Source organism: Pristiophorus japonicus, chromosome 9 (genome assembly GCF_044704955.1).
Source record: "Pristiophorus japonicus isolate sPriJap1 chromosome 9, sPriJap1.hap1, whole genome shotgun sequence".
NCBI classification, from domain to species: domain Eukaryota; kingdom Metazoa; phylum Chordata; class Chondrichthyes; family Pristiophoridae; genus Pristiophorus; species Pristiophorus japonicus.
The window spans coordinates 114,404,903-114,428,031 of record NC_091985.1 but is presented as its reverse complement, the minus strand read 5'-3'; the positions used below and the strand labels follow the sequence as shown (position 1 = coordinate 114,428,031).

At 46.7% G+C, this 23,129-nt stretch overlaps 1 protein-coding gene across 2 annotated transcripts in view; it reads left to right on the top strand.

Moving 5' to 3' along the window:
- The window catches only part of sytl3 (synaptotagmin-like 3), a 266,722-nt gene that overhangs the window by 218,781 nt on the left and 24,812 nt on the right, over positions 1–23,129 (top strand). For both annotated transcript variants that reach the window (XM_070889705.1, XM_070889706.1), the window contains exons 8-9: positions 10,868–10,998; positions 19,538–19,675. In XM_070889705.1, coding sequence (XP_070745806.1) covers positions 10,868–10,998; positions 19,538–19,675 — 269 coding nt within the window. The remainder of the gene's footprint in view (positions 1–10,867; positions 10,999–19,537; positions 19,676–23,129) is intronic.

The window sequence follows — 23,129 nt, the reverse complement described above, 5'->3', positions numbered from 1 at the left end:
ATTCTACTATAGAATTCTGTAACACAAACAAAAGATATGAACTCATTTTCCATATTTACAGATTAAACTTAACTACTGGTTTTCTGTTTTGAAGAGGATACCTTCTTTCTTGAACAGAACTTTCCGATTGTGTTGTGGGACTTTGACTCATTTTAGGCTGAGCCTGAGGAGAGTTTTACTCCAAGGGCTGACCTTGATCTACATTTGGACTCTCTACACTTTTAAACTGTTTGTTGGCCTACCTTGGACTCAGACTTAAATTCTGATTTTCTCTTGGACTTGTTTCTAGTACATCTGATGTAGGATTTGCTACTGGTACTGTACTTGTAACAAGACTATCTGATTCATCGAAATAAATTGAATCATCCCAACTTTCAACTCCTTCCACATCTCTAAGTAACATATAATCAATGTGAATAAAACTAACCTTTCCATGATCAAACATCTTGACCAAATATGTGTGAGGGCTGCATATCTTCACTACTCTTCCTGGTAACCACTTTAACCATTTATGGTGATGGTTCTTCACTCCAACCTTCTGATTCAACTTCACACTTCTCTCTCTTACTTTACCTTTATCATGACTCTCTTTCTGCCTTGATTGTTTCCTGTCTATTGATTGTGACAAGTTTGGCTTTAAAGACAAGAACCTGGTTCATGGCTGTCGTTTGAGAAACAACTCTGCTGGGTTTCTATCAGTAGTGGTATGAGGGGTATTACAATAAATAATTGGAACATTTACCAGTTTGTGGTCCAATAACAACTGATGTTTCTTCGGATTTGGATCCAACATTTGTTTGATGAGGGCATATTTTACAATTTGTACTGTGCGCTCTGCTGCACCATTTGATGCAGGGTGGTACAGTGGAACTTTGGTATGTTTCACACATTTCTGGTCATGAACTGTACAAATTCTTCTGAACAAAATTGCGGCGCATTATCAAACGCAATTTCTTCTGGGAGGCCGTATGAAGAAAACAATCTTTGCAAATTATCTAGTGTTTTTCATGTTGTTATTATCCGCATCAGAAACACCTCCACCCACTTCAAATGACTATCCATCACAATGAACAATTGCTGTCCTTCTAGCTCAGCAAAATCTACATGTAACCTTTGCCACACCCTGGGAGGCCATTTCCATGGTTGTAACGATACTAATGATGGTTTCTTGCTCATCGATTGATATCTTGTACACTGACTGACGATGTACTCTATCTCTTTATCTAAACCTAGCCACCATAAATAACTGCGCGCAAAGCTCCTGGTCAAGCACATTCCCAGGTGCTGGTCATGAAGATCTAACAATTTGGACCTGAACCTATTTGGAATAACCACTCTAGCTCCCCACATGATACAATCATTATCCACTGACAATTCATTCCTATGATCGAAGTATGGATGAATATCTTCCGCTGATATCTGGTTTGATCATCCATTTGTGATGTAATCATGCACCTTTGACATAACTGGGTCACGTTTGGTTGCCCTACCAATCTCTTCAGTTGTGACTGGCAGCTCATCAATGTATGAGAAATAGAACACTTCTTCCCTATTGGGTGTAACTTGTGATGGGGATGGCAACTTGGACATAGTATCAGCATTACTGTGATCAGCTGATCGTCTGTACTCAATGTCATAAGTATATGCTGACAAAATCAAAGCCCATCTCTGCATTCGGGCTGTAGCTAAGGTTGGAACAGGGGAATTTGGATGGAGGATTGTTGTCTGGGCTTATGGTCAGTAACGATGGTAAACTTACAACCAAACAAGTATTTGTGAAACTTCTTGACCCCAAAAATCAATGCCAAAGCTTCGCTTTCGATCTGCACATAATTCCGCTCACTGACACTGAGAGTGCGTGAAGCAAAAACAATTGGTCTCTCCTTCCCACTATCTATTACATAAGAGATCACTGTCCCAACTCCGTATGGAGAGGCATTACATGCTAGTTTGATCTCCTTAGATACATCATAGTGAACTAACATGGTCCTCTCTACTAACTGGCTTTTACACTCTTTGACTGCTGTGTTGCATTCTTTTGACCACTTCCAAGGGACCTGTTTTCTCAACAGCTCATTCAGTGGATATAACACGAGCCAAATGTGGGAGAAACTTTCCGTAATAATTCAAAAGACCCAAAAATGATCGGGCTTCAGAGACATTCTTGGGAGTGGGTGCTTTTCTGATTGCATCCAGCTTTCCCTTGGTTGGATGTAAACCATCTTTGTCTACTCTGTGCCCTAAGTACGCCACTGAATTTTGAAACATCTCACACCTGTGAGCAGTCACTCGTACTCTGTGCCTCTCTAGGCATTTGAACACTTCATTCAATATCTTATCATGGATTTGCCTGTTTGGTGCTGCAAATGAGATGTCATCTAAATAATACACTACTCCGTCAATCTTTTGCAAAATTTGGTTCATCACCCCCTGGAATATGTCGGGGGCGGAAGACACTCCAGATGGTAGCTTTTTGAATTGATACAGGCCTAGGTGAGTATTTATAATCAAGCATGATTTGGACTCTTCATCTAACTCAAGTTATAGGTAGCCGTTTGTTAGATCTAACTTTGAAAAGATCTGGCCACCTGTCAGCGTTGTGAACACATCTTCCAAATTTGGCAATGTATTGGGTAGATTATACTCTAGAATCTGGTTTACGGTTACCTTATAATCACCACACAACCTTACCTTACTATCTGACTTAGATACAACAACAATGGGTGTAGCCCAATTACTCAGATCTACCTTAGAGATAATGTTCTCAGTTTCTAGTCTTCTGAGTTCTTACTCAACTTTCTCCTTGAGTGAGTATGATACGAAAGTGGCTTGTAGTAAACTGGTCTTGTTTCTTTCTGCACCCTGACACTCGCCTTGTAGTCTTAGATCCGGCTGCCTGTTTCATGGAACACCTTCGGATACTGCTTGATGACATCATCTTTCGATGCAAATTTTGCTTCCACACGAAAAATCTCATTCCAATCCAGCTTCAGTGATCCCAACCAATTTCAACCTATCAAGGCAGGCTTGTCTCCTGCCACTACTATGATGGGCAAGCTCTGATGCTGATCCTTGTATTTCACTGGTATGGTGACACTTCCTACTACAGGGATTAGCTCTCCTGAGTAGCCTCGCAGCTCTCTCTTCGATTTCTCTAGCCGATAATCACGCACCTTGTAGCAAAATAGCAATTCCAGTACCACGCTCACAGATGCACCAGTGTCGATTTCCATGGGTATCCTGGTTCCTGCGATGTCTACTAGGATGACGATACTTCGCTGTCAGATAACTTTGTGCTCCTGATGACGTAAATCTCCAGAAACTCTTCGTCCTGTTGCTTCTCTTCAAAGCTATGCAGTGTCTGCCGATTTGTACTTCTAGCATTGCCAGTCGGTTTACTCTTCTGTCGGCATGTCTTCGCAAGATGCCCAGTTTTCTTGCAGTAGAAACACTCTGCCTTCACATATGGACAGCTTTGAGCGATGTGTTGTCCCAGGCACCAATAGCATGATATGAATGCCTGTTACCTTGGCCAGTTGCTGAGGCCTTGGGGCCCAACTGCCTTTTACTTTGAGCCTGCAGCTAATTCACCTCAGTTGTCGGATGACTGGAAATGGCGCAAACTACTCAAGAATATTGATCGAACATATCCATTGACATAGCTGTCTGACAAGCTAAATCAAAAGTCAAGTTGGGGTTGTCAACAACTTTCTTCTGATTGCTCGGTCCTGAAAGTTTCCGAAATAACATAGAATGGATAGCTTTTTTAAAGCTACAATATACTCACTGATACTCTCGTCAGTTAATTAATCTCATATTCCAAAACGATAACTTTCAGCAATTTCCAGGGGCTCAGGATTGTTCTCTCCGTCAGTGGGAACAAGCACATTTTTCAAGGTTTCATACACCTCGGGGCCTGCTTCAGTTAAGAAAATAGCCCGTTTCCTTTCTAAAACTGCCCGGTTACGGTTTACATCATCGGGGACTTCGACGATACTATTTGCGGTGAGAAACATTTCTAGCCATTCCACATACGCTCCTAAAGTCTCTCGGTCGCAATGAAACCCACCAATTATTCCCATAGGCGCGGCCATCTGGACTTTGCAGCATCAACAGTTCAGCCACGTGTGCTCGGAATTTACCTCGGATTTTTAAGATTTCCTGCAAAATGAAGAACGTCTAAAAGGCCCTCTGTCGATTGGCAGGATTATCCTCCATCAAAAATTTCAGCTATGGAATCCGAAGATCGCATCCTCATCGCCAATCTTGATTTCTTGAGACACAGATTATACCCACAATTGCACAACGTGGCTTCTGAGTAGAACTGTGCAAGCAAATGGCTTTATGCTATTACATCAGCAGTCCACTAGGTGGCTCTACAACTGAACCCAATTTTTACGAAGTTCAAATTTAAAACATTTCTATAATGGCTTCCCAAAAAATAAATCAACCAAAAAGATCTCTAACTAGTCACGTTTTAAAGCTATAATTCTGAAGGATTTCAGCACCATACGGCACTTCGTAAAGGTTGCTACATGGCTGGTGAATTGCATCTCTCCGAGCTGATGGTAGGTTATATATTTGAGTACTGGAAGCTGAAGTGGAAAAGCAATTTCAGTGAACCACTGCTACCTCTGAAGGAAGACAAGGAAAATTGCTTGGGTCAGCAAGAGGAGGAATGGATCCATTTCAGAATGAAGATGTTCATGCATCTCTGCCAAGACTTAGAAAAGATGAGGAATTTTTGCTACATGGTGAGCACAAGAGGGAAACTGAAGGGCGCATAAATTCCGCTTTCTCCTTCCCGCGGGCGTTCGACTTGATTTTAGAGAAAAAATGCGCACTTACCTGAAGCTGCTGTGCCCGCTCGAGATCCTGGTCCACAGGCCCCCTCTCCCTGCGCATCACAGCGCGTGCACGTAGGGACGTCTGTAAGCTGGAGCTGGAGTCACATAGTTCTGGCCAGCCAATCAAGGTACAGTATTTTCTCATTCATAATAATGGCAACTCCGTAAGTTGGAGTTCCCATTATTATGAATGAGAAACCCATCCAAACACCCAAAACACTAATAAAAAATAGAAAATATACACTACATATTTAAGATTCATTTAAATTAAAGTTATTAATGTCTTATTAAAAAATATATATTTTCCCGATTTTTAAAAAAGTTTTTTTAATTATGCCTTAAAATAAAATTTATCGTAGTGGGGAGGGTTTTTAACAATTAAATATGTTTTCATAACTTTATTTTAATGATTTTTTGTGTGTTTTAAAACACGTGTACCTGTAAAAGTAGGCTATGCGCTTGCTTTTTCAGGCGCAAGATTTTTGAGGACACTTGCTGGGCAAGATATGCGTAAATATCGCAATCTTGCATGTACAAATGTCCTCGCTCCCGATCTGGCTACTATTATATTATGTATGTAACCCTTGGCACCCTGTATCACACCACCGCCAGAGGAATTCCAGCACCTGTTGGGAGCACGGTATATAAGCAGGCCTCCCCTGCTGTACCTGCACTCTGGAGTCTAATTAAAGGAGCTAAGGTCACACTTACTCATTGCATACAGTTTTATCACTTTATTATGAGCATAATAATTGACGACGAGATAACTAACAACTGCGCGAAAATGCAAAGAACTGTTGGTATCCAGGAGAAGTTCTCAGAAGGAGATGATTGGGAAGCCTTCGTGGAGAGACTTGACCAATACTTTGTGGCCAACGAGCTGGAAGGGGACGAGAATGCTGCCAAATGAAGGGCGATCCTCCTTACCATCTATGGGGCAACAACCTATGGCCTCATGAAAAATCTTCTAGCTCCGGTAAAACCAACAACCAAATCCTATGAAGAATTGTGTACGCTGGTCCGGAAGCACCTAAATCCGAAGGAAAGCATTTTGATGGCGATGTATCGGTTTTACACGTGTCAACGGTCGGAGGGCCAGGAAGTGGCGAGTTACGTCGCCAAACTAAGGCGCCTTGCAGGACATTGCAAATTTGATGGATTCCTTGAACAAATGCTTAGAGACTTTTTTGTGCTTGGCATTGGCCATGAGGTTATCCTTCGCAAACTATTGACTGTTGAAACACCGAATCTGAGCAAAGCCATAACGATAGCCCAGGCATTTATGTCCACCAGCGATAACACCAAATAAATTTTGCAGCATAAAGAGGTTTCGGCTAGTACTGTGCACAAAGTAACATCATTTCTGAGCAGGAATATACATGGCACAACGTACACGCCTACAGCTGCACAACCTCAGATGACCCAGAGTCTGCCATCAATCGTTAATGCGAGGCAGTTAACACCTTGTTGGCGTTGTGGAGGTGGTCATCGGGCCCATCAATGCCGCTTCAAACACGAAGCGTGCAATGGCTGCAGAACAATGGGATACCTCCAGCGAATGTGCAGGCGAGCTGCAAACCCTGCAAACCACCACGTTGCAGAGGAAAATCAATCCATGATGGATCAGGCTGAACTAGAGACTCGAACCGAGGACGCAGTAGTGTACGGGGTACACACCTTCACCACGAAATGTCCACCGATTATGTTAAACGTTGAAATGAACGGAATTCCAGTGTCCATGGAACTGGACACGGGTGCGAGTCAGTCCATAATGAGCACAAAGGCCTTTGACAAGCTGTGGTGCAACAAGCTGTGGTGCAACAAGCTCAGCCCCATTCACACCAAACTAAGAACTTACACCAAAGAGCTGAACACTGTAATTGGCAGCGCAGAAGTCAAAGTCTCCTATGGTGGAGCAGTACACGAACTCGCACTATGGATCATGCCAGGGGATGGCCCCACACTATTCTGCAGAAGTTGGCTGGGAAAAATCCGCTGGAACTGGGACGACATCTCATGTGCCCAGGTTCTGAGCAGATTCCCATCGTTGTTCAAGCCAGGCATTGAAAGTTTCTCGGGGGCGACAGTGCAGATCCACTTGGTTCCCAGTACATGACCCATCCACCACAAGGCACGGGCGGTCCGTATGTGATGCGAGAGAAAGTGGAAATTGAGCTAGACAGGCTGCAGCGAGAAGGCATCATTTCGCCGGTGGAATTCAACGAGTGGGCCAGTCTGATTATCCCAGTACTCAAAGGTGAGGGCACGGTCAGAATTTGTGGGAACTATAAAGTAACGATTAACCGTTTTTCGCTACAGGACCAGTACCCGCTACTCAAGGCAGACGACCTATTTGCGACCCTGGCTGGAGGAAAGATGTTCACCAAGTTGGACCTGACCTCAGCCTACATGATGCAGGAGTTAGAGGAATCTTCGATAGGCCTCACCTGCATCAACACGCACAAACGTCTGTTCATCTATAACAGATGCCCGTTCGGGATTCGTTCAGCTGTGGCAATTTTCCAATGGAACATGGAGAGCCTGCAAAAGTCAGTTCCACGCATCATGCTTTTCCAGGACAACATACTGGTCACAGGTCGGGACACCATCGAACACTTGAAGAGGTTCTTAGTCGGCTAGATCGCGTGAGACTCAGGTTGAAACGCTCGAAGTGTGTTGTCCTGGCGCCAGAGGTCGAGTTCTTGAGAAGAAGAATTGCAGCAGACGGCATCAGACCCACCGACGCTAAGACGGAGACCATCAAGAACGCACCTTGCTAGAACCCCTACATGTGCTATTGCGTAAGGGAGACGACTGGGTACGGGGGAATTCACAAGAGGCTGCCTTTGAGAAAGCCAGAAATTTGTTATGTTCAAACAAACTGCTTGTTTTGTATAACCCATGTAAACGATTAGTGCTAGCTTGCGATGTGTTGTTATACGGGGTTGGGTGTGTGTTACAACAGGCTAATGAATCGGGGATTTTGCAACTGGTCGCCTATGCGTCCAGGATTCTGTCCAAGGCCGAAAGGGCCTACAGCATGATTGAAAAAGAAGCTCTGGCGTGCGTTTACTGGGTGAAAAAAATGCAACAGTATTTGTTTGGTCTCAAGTTTGAGCTAGAAACCGACCATAAGCCGCTCATATCACTATTCTCAGAGCGCAAAGTGATTAACACCAATGCCTCTGCCCGCTCACGCTGTCGGCATACAACTATGTAATCTGCCACAGACCGGGCACAGAGAACTGCGCTGATGCTCTCAGTCGGCTACCATTGCCCACCACCGGGGTGGAAATGGCACAGCCTGCAGACTTGCTCATGGTAATGGATGCATTCGAAAACGAAAAGTCACCCGTTATGGCCCGCCAGATCAGGACCTGGACCAGCCAGGATCCTTTACTGTCCCTGGTAAAAAACTGTGTCCTCCATGGGAGCTGGTCCAGCATCCCAGCGGAGATGCAGGAGGAGATCAAGCTGTTCCACAGACGCAAAGACGAGTTGTCCCTGCAGGTGGACTGTCTATTGTGGGGTAATCACGTGGTCTTGCCCAAGAAAGGCAGAGAAACGTTCATATGCGACCTACACAGCACTCACCCAGGCATTGTAATGATGAAAACCATAGCTAGATCCCATGTGTGATGGCCCAGCATCGACTCAGATTTAGAGTCATGCGTGCGCCAGTGCAACACTGTTCTCAGCTGAGCAATGCCCCCAGAGAGGCACCACTAAGTTTGTGGTCGTGGCCCTCCAAACCGTGGTCGAGGATCCATGTAGACTATGCGGGCCCATTTCTCGGCAAAATGTTCTTGGTTGTTGTGGATGCTTATTCAAAATTGAATGTGTAATAATGTCTGTAAGCACGTCCACCGCCACCATCGAAAGCCTACGAGCCATGTTTGCCACACACGGCCTGCCTGATGTCCTAGTCCTAGTCCGTGTTTCACCAGTGCCGAATTCAAGGAATTTATGACCCGCAATGGGATCAAACACGTCACATCTGTCCCGTTCAAGCCCGCATCCAATGGCCAGGCAAAACGGGCAGTTCAAACCATCAAGCAAAGCTTGAAACGCGTGTCGGAAGGCTCCCTGCAGACCCGACTGTCCCGAGTCCTGCTCAGCTACCGCACCAGACCCCACTCGCTCACCGGGGTTCCCCCAGCTGAGCTGCTCATGAAATGGGCACTCAAAACAAGACTCTCTTGTCCACCCTGACCTCCATGATCACGTTGAGGGCAGGCGGCATCAAAAAGCATGTACCATGATCGCGCAAACTTGTCACGCGATATTGAGGTCAATGACCCTGTGTTTGTACTCAATTATGGACATGGTCCCAAATGGCTTGCTGGCACGGTCATAGCCAAAGAAGGGAGTAGGGTGTTTCAGGTCAAATTGGCCAATGGACTAACGTGCAGAAAGCATTTGGACCAAACTAAATTGCGGTTCACTAACAGCTACGAGCAACCCAAAGAGGACAGCACCAACTTCGACCCTCCAACACACACGCAAGTGGCAACTGACATCACGGTTGACCACGAAGCCGAACTCACCATCCCCAGCAGCCCAGCAAGGCCAGCTTCCCAGCCGCCCAGTGAAGAACCAACCAATTCACCCACACCTGCATTTGTACCGAGACGATCGACAAGGGAGCAAAAAGCCCCAGATCGTCTCACCCTGTAAATAAGTGTACTGTTGACTTTACGAGGGAGTGATGTTATGTATGTAACCCTTGGCAACCTGTATCACACCACCACCAGAGGGCCCACCTGTTGGAGTCCCAAGGGATCCCAGCATCCCTTGGGAGCACGGTATATAAGCAGACCACCCACGCTGTACCTGCACTCTGGAGTCTAATTAAAGGAGCTAAGGTCACACTTACTCATTACATACAGTACTCAGTTTCATCCTTTATTATGAGCATAATAGCTACGATCTGTCAAGCTCCAGCTTGACAGATCGGAAAAGCTGGTTTTCAGCACATGCGCATTGCGCTCTGAAAACCGGCTTTTTGATACCTTCCCGGGTCCATAGAAACTTCATACGGGCCCGGGGACATCGGAATTTCTACCCCAAGTTGTCGCAGAGTAAAGTGCAATAGCAACTTTTTAACTTGTGTATTCAACTGATGAATCAGTATTATCTGTTGCTCTTCATTTTAATGAGACAAACTACAACTAATTTTACAAAATCTGAAGCAGGGTAGGCAGCTCAAAATCCAAGATGAGGTGGGATTTCCAGGCCCCATTTTAACCTAAGCCCGCCCAGCACAAACAAGGTGGGCGAGTGGTTCAAATACCGGTCAGGGGATTTGTGGCGCGTTCCCAATGTGCTTGCCATTTTAACTGCTGGAATTCCGATGCAGTGCCACCTTTTTAACTTAAAATGGTGGGAGGCACTCACAATGCCAAAGCTGCCAGAGAAACCTGATGTAGGACAGGAGAGGCCAAGGTAAGTTAATTTTTTAAATTTTGGTAGGATTCCTTGGGGGTTTAAGAAGATCAGGAATACTGTCAAGGCCCCACAATGAATCCTTGGGCCTTTCTTGCCACAATCTCGCCTTTCCCGCCCCTTTCCGGCATCGGCTCTGCAACACGCGCCCACACCCACATCCTATGCTGAGGACTGTTCCCTCGGCTTCTTGGCAGCATCCATTTCTCACCCCAACCCATTCCTACTCGCTGATCTTGACGTTATTAAATTTTAAACTGAGATCTGGGCCTTAATAAAGCCAAGGCCTCACACTAATGAGTCCACGCTAACGCCACCACACTCCCCCACCACCATCTCACCCCCACCACCCCCCAAACCACACAGAACACAGCCCAGTTTAAAATCAGTTCTTCTCGTCATGAAAAAGTGTGTATTTGGTAGATTTTCAAGTACTTTATGGGGGGTTTCGGTTCCACAAATAAATCTGGTTCTATGTTCTCGTCTGAAGTAAATTAGGATTGAAAAAGTTGCTGAACAGAATGCTTTTTATGTTAAAGTACTCTAACTTCTCTTTAACATTTGGGTCTGTCTAGAAATCTCCAAGTCCCATGAAGATGTGATGAAGGACAGCAAATTACTCACAGCAAATTATGGGACAGAAGACTGTGAGTTGAAAAAAGAGAGGAGAAGTCAGTCGGACACAGCCTTAGCCAACACGAGCAAGGTATGGTCTGCACTATACTTTCAGGAAAGATATTTTGATGATTTGGGGAGCACATCCACGACAAGTTTAGTCCGAAGGTTGCGGGTTCAAGTCCCACTCCAAAGAATTGAGCGCAAAAATCTAGGCTGACACTCCAGTGCAGTTCTGGGGGAGTGCCGCACAGTCAGAGGTGCCGTTTTTCAGATGAGACGTTAAACCGAGGCCCCCATCTGCTCTCTCAGATGGACATAAAAGATCCCATGGCACTATTTTGAAGAAGAGTAAGGGAATTATCTGTCGCTACCTGCCATTTGCCTCCAGTAACTTTGCGTCCACAGCCTCCCAATATTGAGGGGAGGGGTGGTGAGGCTGGGATTTGGGAATTCGGGTCTGTTCTGGAGGGCGGGATAGCACTGCTTTCTAGAAGTAACTGGTATCTGGAGTCTAATACAGGTGATGGGATGAGAGGTTGTAGCCATGAGTTTACCAGATAGTGGTTTAAACAAAAGGCCAATTTGTATGATAAAGTACATAAATAACGTTTGAGCAGGGTTGGAATGGACTGGAGTCTGAATTGCAGCCTTAAACTCCTTGCCAGATATCTGCTATCCCATTTCTGTACCAAACAGGGATAACAACAAAATTGCATTGGGAATTTGGGCTGTGGGCCCCATGATTTTACTTTTTGCTTGACCAAGTCCCATTCATCCATCACTCCATTCCTCCAATTCTGGCCTCTTGTACGTCCTCCCTCTCTTCACAACAACAACAACTTGTATTTATATAGCACCTTTAACACAGTAAATCATCCCAAGGTGCTTCACAGGAGTATTATAAGCCAAAACATTCACACCACTATTGGCAGCCATGACTGCAACCACTTAGGTCTCGTGCTCTGGAATTACCTCTTGAAGATCCTCTATCTCCCTCACCTCCTTAAAAAGCCTTCTTAAAACCCATCTCTGACCAAACTTTTGGTCATCCTTCCGAATATCAACAACAACTACAACTTGTATTTATATAACACCTTTTACATAGTAAAATGTCCCAAGGTCCTTCACTGTAGCATTATCAAACAAACTTTTACACCGATCCACATAAGGAGATATTAGGATAGGTGACTAATGCTTAGTCAAAGAGGTAGATTTTAAGGAGCGTCTTAAAGGAGGAAAGAGAGGTAGAAAGGCAGAGCGGTTTAGGAAGGGAATTCCAGAGCTTTGGTAGCTGAAGTCACGACCGCCAATGGTAAAGGGATTAAAATCAAGGAGGCTCAAGAGGCCAGAATTTGTGCAATGCAGATATCTGGGAGGGTTGTGAGGTTGGAGAAGATTACAAAGAGGGGCGAGGCCATGGAGGGATTTGAAAACAGCAATGAGATTATTAAAATAGAGGCTTTGCTTAATCAGGAACCAATGCAGATCAGCGAGCACAGGACTTGGTGTGAATTAGGACACGGGCAGCGGAGATTTAGATGAGCTCGAGTTTACGGAGGGTAGAAAGTGGGAAGCCGGCCAGGAGTGCATTGGAATAATCAACTGTAGAGCTAACAAATGCACAGATGAGGGTTTCAGAGGCAGTGGCAGAATTGGACGATGTTAAGAAGTGGAACTGGGCAGTATTAGTGATACGTGGATATGTGGTTGGAAGCACATCTTAGGATCAAATATGACACCATGGTTGGTTCAGCCTCAGGCAGTTGCCAGGGATAGGGATGTAGTTGGTGGCTAGGGAATGGAATTTGTGGTGGTGTCCAAAGACAATGGCTTAGGTCATCCCAATATTTAGTTGGAGGAAATTTCTGCTCAGCCAGTACTGGATGTAGGGCAAGCAGTCTGACAATTTAGAGACAGTGGAGGGGTCGAGAGAGATGGTGGTGAGGTAGATCTGGGCGTTGTCTGTGTATATGTGGAAACTGATGGTGTTTTTGGATGATATCGCCAAAGGGCAGCATGTAGATGAGAAATAGGAGGGGGCCAAAGATGGATTCTTGGGGGACACCAGAGGTAATGGTGCGGGAGTGGGAAGAGAAGCCATTACAGGTGATTTTCTGGCTATGACTGGATAGATAAGAATGGAACCAGACAAGTGCAGTCCCACCCAGCTGGACGACAGTGGTGTTGGAAGAGGATGGTGTGATCAACTGTATCAAACTGCAGACAGATCGAGAAGGACGAGGAGGGATAGCTTACCTTTGACACAGTCACATAGAATATAATTTCTGACTTTGATAAGAGCTGTTTCAGAACTTTGGCAGGGGCGGTAACTTGATTTGAGGGATTTAAACATGGAGTTCTGGGAAAGATGGGCATGGATCTGGGAGGTGATAGCGCATTCAAGGATTTTGGAGAGGAAAGGGAGGTTGGAGCTGGGGCGGTAGTTTGCAAGGACAGAGGGGGTCAAGGTTTTTTTTGCAGCGAGGGGTGATGATGGCAGATTTGAAGGAGAGGGGAACAGTACCTAAGGGGAGAGAACCGTTAACAATGTTAGCCAACATGGGAGCCAGGAAGCAAAGTTGCGTGGTCAGCAGTTTAGTGGGTATAAGGTCTAGGGAGCTGGAGGTGGGTCTCATCGACAAGGTGAGCTTGGAGAGGGTATGAAGGGAGATAGGAGAGAAACCAGAGAAAGATGTGGGATGTGGGGCAGGGGGAACCATAGAGAAAGTTTGGCCCAGTGAGCAAGGGGAAGGAAGGGAAGTGACAGAGGCAGCTGAACAGATGATCTCAATTCACAGTGTTGATTGGAGATGAGGGTGGAGAAGACAGGGGAGATGCTAGACAGTGGGATTTTGAAAGTGTAGTTGCAAGTGAGTTGGGAGAGAATTTTTTCTGGAGGGGACACAGAAGGAAGTAGGGTTGGGAGGGGGATGGGGGGATTGTGTGTGAATAGATGGCCTTATCTGTGATCGATTTGTTGAGAATAGTAAGGTTAGGTGAGATTGCAAGGTCAAGGGGGTGGCCGTGAATATGGGTTGGGAATTTATATGGAGGGAGAGATTAAGGGATGATAGGAGGGTAGTGAGAGAGCATGATGAATTGAAATGGAGGTTGAAATCACTGAGGATGAGAAGTCGCTCAATGTAGAGGCTGAGGGAGGAAAGCAGTGAAGATATCTCGATGAGAAAATGTTATGGTTCTTGGGTGGGTGGTAGTGAATGAGTTTTTTAAATGAGAGGTGAGAAGGGTGGAATAAGATGAGTTGCTCAATGGTGGAGAAAGTGCCGGAGGAATAGGGGGACAGACCAGGGTGTGATTCGATGATAAGAACCACAACCACCACCGTGACGGTCTGGGCGGGGCAAGTGGAAGGTATGGCTAGGGGGGAGCCTTCATTTAGGGGGAAGGTGTCATCATTCCTCAGCCAGGTTTCTGTTAAGGTCATAATGTCGATACAATCATCCACAATAAGCTCATGGATGGCAAGAGCCTTGTTCATAAGTGAACCGACAATCTGGAGGGAAATATGGAGAGGGGCGGTGATGGCTGATTCACTGGCAGAGTCCACAGGGTCAGCACTGGGAGGGGTGAATTGGATGGGAAGGAGATTGGCAAGATTAGCCCCCAATGGGTGCAGTGGGTGGGAAGGTCAGTGAGGGAGTAGGATGGGACAGTTGGGGTTGCTGTTTGTAAGGAGGAAGCGATGAGTGCCTTGATGGGCCCTTCAGAGGATGCCAAGAGAGGCACAGAGGGAAGCTGTAGGCTGGGATGGTGGAAGGAGAGTGGAAGGTCGAGGGATGCTGAAGGGTTGGGGTAGGGATATGGGAGGGCAGAGTACCCGAGAGGGGAGAAATGAGATGAGGCGTGACAACAGTATCGAGGTGTTGCAGAAAAGAAGTAAAAAAGGGGGAGAAAAAAGTGGAAACAAAAGAGATGGAGTTGGTCCGAAGTGGCAGCCAAATCACGCATGTCAATGAACATATGAAACTATCTCAATCTTTGGCTTATCGTCCACTTTTTTCCTTAGTCCTCTGTGAAGCGAATTGGGATGTTATTCTACATTGAAGATGCTATATAATTGCAACTTATTGTTGCACACCTAAATTCCTGGCCAGCGAGGGTCTATGTCATAAGCATTATTCCATAAAATTACTCCTGATTTAGCTATCATATATTTTGAAGAAGTTACAAGTCTTTGAAAGCTCTGCCGTCCAAACTGACAGGCAGTTAAACAATAGGAGTACAGAGGTGGCAGCTAATAAAGCTGTTAAAGACAGAGGCCCTGGAGCCATGTGGATTTGTTCCAATAGTCCAACTGCAATCAAGATTTATTAGTTTACTTATTGGCTGTAAATGGGTGGCCCCCCCTTGGGTTACTGAGTTTGTGTCTTTAATAACTGAAACCACACAGACCAGGAAAGTCCCAAGGGCCAGTTTTAATATTCGGTGCTTGCCTGCAGCTCAATGTTGCTGCCGTGAGGCCCAAGCCATTTCGAGACCTGAGCCTTGTTTGCAAGGACCTGGCAAGCAGAGAGCGGTGTACCAGGCGGCGCTCACCAGTTGGTGAGGGCAGGATATCAGCTGGGTCTGGTCGACAACCTGGGTTTGAAGGAGGTGGGGAGGGTGGGGGTGAAATCCAGAGTTCCTGCTGGGAAATCGTTTTTAGTCCTTTTTTGCTGGGCCTCTTGTTGTCACTTAAGGGGCTGCACAATACTGATACTATTAAGTGGAACAGATGTGGCACATCTCAAAATTGCAATTGGAATCCCATGTACATCATATAAAGGAATTTGTTTTTAATATTAAGAGTGGCCTTCCACCTGAAACAGTCGGCTGCTTTTGCCATCCTTCTACCAAGGTGTCAGTTCCCAGAGCACATTTGTGAATGGAGCAGTAAATGACCCGCCACCATTTCCAAGCTTCTCATCATCATAGGCAGTCCCTCCAAATCGAGGAAGACTTGCTTCCACTCTAAAAGTGAGTTCTTAGGTGACTGAACAGTCCAATACGGGAATTACAGTCTCTGTCACAGGTGGGACAGACAGTCGTTGAAGTAAAGGGTGGGTGGGACTGGTTTGTCGCACGCTCCTTCCGCTGCCTGCACATGATTTCTGCATGCTCTCAGCGACAAGACTCGAGGTACTCGGCGCCCTCCTGGATGCACTTCCTCCACTTAGGGTGGTCTTTGGCCAGGGTGTCGGTGGGGATGTTGCATTTTATCAAGGAGGCTTTGAGGGTGCCCTTGAAACATTTCCTCTGCCCACCTTGGGCTCGCTTGCTATGTAGGAGTTCCGAGTAGAGTGCTTGCTTTGGGAGTCTTGTATCAGGTATGCGAAAATGTGGCCTGCCCAACGGAGCTGATAGTGTGGTCAGTGCTTCAATGCTGGGGATTTTGGCCTGATCGAGGACACTAACGTTGGTGCGTCTGTCCTCCCAGGGGATTTGCAGGATCTTGCGGAAACATCGTTGGTGGTATTTCTCCAGCGATTTGCGGTGTCTACTGTATATGGTCCATGTCTCTGAGCCATACAGGAGGGCGGGGTATCACTACAGCCCTGTAGACCATGAGCTTGGTGCCAGATTTGAGGGCCTGATCTTCGAATACTCTTGTCCTCAGGCGGCCAAAGGCTGCGCTGGTGCACAGGAGGTGGTGTTGGACCTCGTCATCACTGAATCCTCAACTGTCTTCTCCCTGTGGCTAAGGAGGAGCTCCTCCAAGCTCCTACTGCACCTTTAACACCAGCCCTAAAACCCTCCGAGATATCTGCAATCATCCCATTCTGGCCTCTTGAGCATCCCTGATTTTAATTGCTCCACCATTGGTGGCCGTGCCTTCAGCTGCCTCGGCCCTAAGCTCTGTAATTCTTTCCTTATACCTCTCCGCCTCTCTACCCTCCTTCAAGAGGCTCCCTAAAATCTACTTCTTTGACCAAGCTTTTGGTCACCTGTCCTAATATCCTCTTATGTGGCTCAGTGTCAAATTTTGTTTACAAACACTCCTGTAAGCGTTTTGGGATATTATACTACATTAAAGGTGCTCTATAAATGCATGTTGTTGTTGTTGACCGGGGTAAAAGTGCTACTACTGAGGCCTGAGGCAAACTGAGACTTAAGCAAGAGTGTCTCCCTATAGTTACACTATCAATTAAAGCAGTACTACAAGCCACCGACTCTTTGGTGTGATTAAACCATCGCGCATGCTAGGAAACTTTAAAGAAGGGTAGACCATAATTCCTCAACTGACTATTAACAAGAATGGAGTGACAAGGAATTTCCTTTTGTTACTGTAAATTCCTGTCCCCTCAGCACAGATTCACACGAGGCATGTAGTGAAGTCACGGTCACTCTGGACCTGCACCTTTATTTCACAGCTCTGGAATGCTGCACTTGCCTGAGACCTGCCTTATATACCTGTCTCTTGCAAGTGCACCCCTGGTGGTAAGGTATGCTGGTGGTTACAGGTCATATCTTAGTACAGTCATGTATGGCATGTTAGGATACAGTTATATATAATAATGTAAGATACATGACATCACCCTCCCCCAAGGTCTTATTGTCTTTATAGGTTCAGTCTCTCAGGTGGTCTTCGCTCTCGCGTGGAGCTTCTGAGTTGTGGTTCAGTTGTTTGCCTTGGTGTCTGTTTTTCTTTGGGTGTGGTTGCTGGTATCTCGCCTGGGCTGTCTGTTTCGATTGGTGCGATTGTTGTTGACTCGCCTGGGCTGTCTGTTGGGATTGCCCTTTCCTCGGGCTGTTCCCTCTGTCTGTCCACCAGGTGTGGTGCGAGTTCCACATTGTAGTCTGCCTCTGGTTCCGCAGTGTTGTTGGTAAATCTGCTTTTGACTTGGTCTACATGCCTCCGGCAGGTTTTGCCATTGTCCATTTGTACAACCAGTAGCCTGTTTCCTTCCTTGCCCGTTACTGTCCCTGCAAGCCATTTGGGACCCCTGCCATAATTTAGTACAAACACTTTGTCCCCTATCTCATTCCATCTCCCCCTCGAATTTCTGTCTTGGTACTCAGTCAGCTTATGGCACTTTGCCTCAACGATTTCGTGCATGTCTGGGAGGATTAATGAGAGCCTTGTTTTTAAAGTCCTTTTCATCAACAGTTGCGCGGGGGGGATCCCAGTCAATGAGTGCGGATGAGATCTGTATGACAGCAGCAGTCGCTTAATGATTTGCACTGTTCTCTCTGCCTGGCCGTTGGAGGCCGGCTTGAACGATGCCGTCTTGACGTGATTTATGCCGTGGTCAATTATAAAGTCTTGGAATTCTGCGCTGGTGAAGCACGGACCATTGTCACTGACCAATATGTCAGGGATTCCGTGCGTTGCAAACATGGTTGCGAGGCTCTCCACAGTAATGGACGTTGTGCTCGAGTTTAAAATGGTGCATTCGATCCACTTTGAAAATGCATCTACAACTACGAGGAACATTTTGCCCATGAATGGGCCTGCATAGTCTACATGCACCCGCGACCATGGTTTGGTAGGCCAGGGCCAGGGGCTCAGTGGAGCCTCCCTGGGGGCTTGCTGAGTTGGGCACAAATGGTGCACCTTCGGACGCAGAGCTCCAAGTCCGCGTCAATACCAGGCCACCAGACGTGGGATCTGGCTATGACCTTCATGAGAACGATCCCCGGGTGCTCGCGGTGGAGCTCCCGGACAAATGCCTCCCTGCCTCGCAGAGGCATGACTACTCGGCTGCCCCACATCAGGCAGTCTGCTTGTAGTGATAGCTCATGCATGCGCCTGTGAAAGGGTTTTAATTCCTCGGGGCAGGTATCGCGAGCCTCTGCCCAGTCACCGGTTAGGACACATCTTTTTACTAAGGATAACATGGGGTCGCTGGCCGTCCAGGCTCTGATTTGGCGAGCCGTCATGGGCGAACCTGTGGACTCAAAGGCATTGATTGCCATGACTATCTCACAGTCCTGTTCATCAGACCCTTCCATGGTCGCCAGGGGTAGCCTGCTGAGCGCATCGGCACAGTTGTCTGTGCCTGGTCTGTGCCTTATGGTATAGTCATAGGACGCCAGCATGAGTGCCCACTGTTGAATTCGCGCCGAGGCGTTGCCGTTTATTAGGATAGGCGGGACGTGAGGGGCTTGTGGTCGGTTTCTAACGCGAACTTGGCCCCGAAAAGGTATTGGTGCATCTTTTTGACACCGTACACGGTGGTTACAGGTCATATCTTATTACAGTCATGTATAGCATGTTAGGATACAGTTATATATAATAATGTAAGATACATGACAGTTACTCCCATGACTCTGAGTACCATAGATGTGTGAAGTTTCTGGACTTTTAACCCTTCTGAATTCTCGTTGTAGGAATTCTTGAAATGTGGGTGGGCTGAGGGGATAGTGAGTTCCTCTATGCATTAAGTGCAGCAAAATCATAAACCCTCACCCCTCCCTTTATAAAGCAGTTTATGATTTCACTGCAATTAGCTCATAGAGAACACCCCATAGAAAGTATAGATATTGTATGTGCCAAAAAATAAATAAAAGGGTGATTTTATCTAGCCGATGTTTGGATAAACTCAGTGCAACCATCTTAGAATCTTTGCCACGCTGGCACTTTTCAGCCAGCTCATTACTGAATGATCTTTCCAATTGTTTGGCAGCTGCCTACCTCAGCCAGTCTCCCCAACGTCAACAAGCCTGATGACAAGGATGGAGGAACTTTCCAGGAAGTGAATTTGCAGCAGAAGGAGGAGGTCAGTTCCACACCAAGCCAGCTCTACAAAAGAGGAAGAAGCCCGGTTAGTACTAAGCGCAAAATATCCCAGTGGGTTGGTACTTGGAGGTGACCACTGAAAGCACTTGTGCATTCTGAGTATTATTCCAATGCCCTCCTGGCCGGCCTCCCATATTCCACCCTTCATGAACTTGAGCTCATTCAAAACACTGCTGCCTATATCCTAACTTGCACCAAGACCCATTCACCCATCACCCCTGCCCTCGCTCCTGGCCCACCAACACCTTGATTTTAAAATTCTTATCCTTGTGTTCAAATCCTTACCCAGCCCTATCTCTCTAGCTTCCTCCAGCCCTACAATCTTCCAAGAACTGTGTTCCTCCAACTCTAGCCTGTTGTGCATCCTCCAATTCCTTTGCCCCACCATTGGTGGTCGTGCCTTCAGCTGAGTAGGCCCAAAGCTCTGAAATTCCTTCCCTAAACCTCTTTGCCTCTCCACCTCTCTCTCCTTTAAGATCCTCCTTAAAACCTAGCTCTTTGACCAAGTGTCCAAATGTCTTCTCTGTTAGCTTAGTGACATTTTTTGTCAGATTACACAACTGTGAAGTGCCTTGGGATGGTTTACTACATTAAAGACATTGGGGGAGAAATTGGGGACATTCCCCAGGAGTTTAGTGGCGGAGGTAACCGGTACCGCCCTGCTCCACTGCGCCGGCGCTGAAACGACATCACCCTGCACACCGACCCATTTTCGCACCTTGTGAAAATTCAGGCGCGCACCTTGAAGTTGCGCTGGGCGATGACAGCAATTGTTTCAGGGGGCGCGTACCGGGTTGTAGGCCGCTTGCAAAAAAATATCGTTCAACTTACTGGTTGCATCGTGGAACGCGGGGTCCGTGCTGTTATCTGGCAACCCATTCCCCGGTGCTCCAGGTAGGGACCCGCAGAATTGGCAGCTGCGTCCCTATCCGTTTGCTTTCGCCCTGTTCGCGTCCCATGGAGCAAGTGGAGCGCTTTATTTTGCACTCCATTTGCTCTCAGGGATTTAACCTCAATATCATGAGCGGGGCGGGACACCCGAGCCAATATTCAAAGGGGCTTACAGAGTGTCACAGGAGTCAAGCAATCTGTCCTCCAACAGATTACTAGGTTTGCTTTGGCACCGCCCCGGGAGAATAGCCATGGCTCCGAGGAGCACAAATCTGCTGTCCTCTCAGGATGAAGCGTTTGTACATCCACCATTCGACTAAGTGCCCTTGCTCTTGCCTGTCAGCCAGCCAGCCCAAACTGCTGCTGAGATGATGCAGTCCGAAGTCGGGCCTTTTAGGCCCAGAGCTGCTCGAGGTCGTCCTTCAAGGCCATCTGCAGTGTCCCCCACTAACAGTCAGCAGCCTTCCGCCAGCCTTGCTGCAGCCACTGGGGTATACTGCAGAGGAGCACTAAGAAAGCTAAAGACACAGGGAAGACAGGCACTAAGTGAATGCACAAGGGTGATTAGTTTGTATTTGTATGTAATATGGCATGATTTGATTTATACATTTGGTTTGGAATGTTTATTTGTGGAGGCTTTTATTTTTGCATTGTGGCCAAGAGGACGGTGTGACGGTCAGTGACAGAGGGAAGGTAAGGAATGGGATTGTTGGTGAATGGGGAATTGGGGTTGCCTTTACTGGTATCGCACTCGGATGACTTCTTCACAGAAAGCCCGGCCAGAAAGGGGTTGTCTAGGTTGCCTCCTCCTTTCCTGTTCCTTTTCCTCCTCCTCCTCCACCTCAGCTGCTCACCGTATAGCTGGTGCCAAGGGCTGTGCCCTCATGATGGCGAGATTGTGCAGCATGCAGCAGACCACCACGAATCTTGACACCCGCTCTACCGAGTACTACAGGGCTCCTCCAGAGCGGTCTAGGCAGTGGAAGCATTGTTTCAGCACGCCAATTGTCTGCGCTAATGCATTTTGTGCGGCAGCATGGCTTTCATTTTATGCATGTTGTGCTCGTGTGCGTGGTTTGCGCACCTTTGTCGCCCTTCAGCCACCTTTTGGTTTGCCGTGGTGGCTCCAATGCAGATGGCATAGCGGACTGCCGCAGAATATATTTAATATATTTAGAAAGACACAGGTTAATCCAAGAACAGTCAGCATGGATTTGTTAAGGGAAGTTCGTGTCTGACTAATTTGATTGAATTTTTTGAGGAGGTTTATAGGAGGGTCGATAAGGGTAGTGCGATTGATGTAGTCGATATGGATTTTAGCAAGGCTTTTGGTAAAGTCCCACATGGCAGACTGGTCACGAATGTAAAAGCCCATGGGATCCAAGGCAAAGTGACAAGTTGGATCCAAAATTGGTTCAGAAGCAGGAAGCAAAAGGTAATGGTTGATGGGTGTTTTTTGTGACTGGAAGGCTATTTCCAATGGGGTTCTGCAGGGCTCAGTACTGGGTCCCTTACTTTTTGTGGTATATATCAATGATTTAGACTTGAATGTAGGGGGCATGATTAAAAATTGTGCAGATGATACAAAAATCGGCTGTGTGGTTAATAATGAAGAGGAAAGCTGTGGACTGCAGGAAGATATCAATGAACTGGTCAGGTGGGCAGAACAGTGGCAAATGGAATTCAATCCTGAGAAGTGTGAGGTAATGCATTTGGGGAGGGCCAACAAGGCAAGGGAATACACATTAAATGGTAGGACACTGAGAAGTGCAAAGGAACAAATAGACCTTGGAGTGCATGTCCATAGATCCCTGAAAGTAGCAGGACAGGTAGATAAGGTGGTTAAGAAGGCATACGGAATACTTGCCTTCATTAGCCAAGGCATAGAATACAAGAGCAAGGAGGTTATGCTTGAACTGTATAAAACACAAATTAGGCCACAGCTAGAGTACTGTGTGCAGTTCTGGTCACCACATTACAGGAAAGATGTGATTGCACTAGAGAGGGTACAGAGGAGATTTACGAGGATGTTGCCTGGAGAATTTTAGGTATGAGGAAAGATTGGATAGGCTGGGGATGTTTTCTTTGGAACAGAGGAGGCTGAGGGGAGTCCATATTGAGGTGTATAAAATTATGAGGGGCCTAGATAGAGTGGATAGGAAGCACCCATTTCCCTTAACAGAGAGGTCAACAACCAGCGGGCATAGATTTAACGTAATTGGTAGGAGGTTTAGAGGGGATTTGAGGAGAAATCGTTTCACCCAGAGGGTGGTGGGGGGTCAGGAACTCACTACCTGAAAGGATGGTAGAGGCAGAAACCCTTATCACATTTAAAAAATACTTGGAAGTGCAACTGAAGTGCCGCAACCGACAGGGCTACGGACCAAGAGCTGGAAAGTGGGATAAGGCTGGATAGCTCTTTGTCAGTTGGCGTGGACACAATGGGCTGAATGGCCTGCTTCTTTGCTGTAAATTTCTATGATTCTATGGATGACAGTATAACTACTACTGCCAGGATACCAGGCATTGAGCTGTATGATTCGCTGCACACCAGCTGGATGTTGCAGGAGTGGAATCCCTTTTGGTTC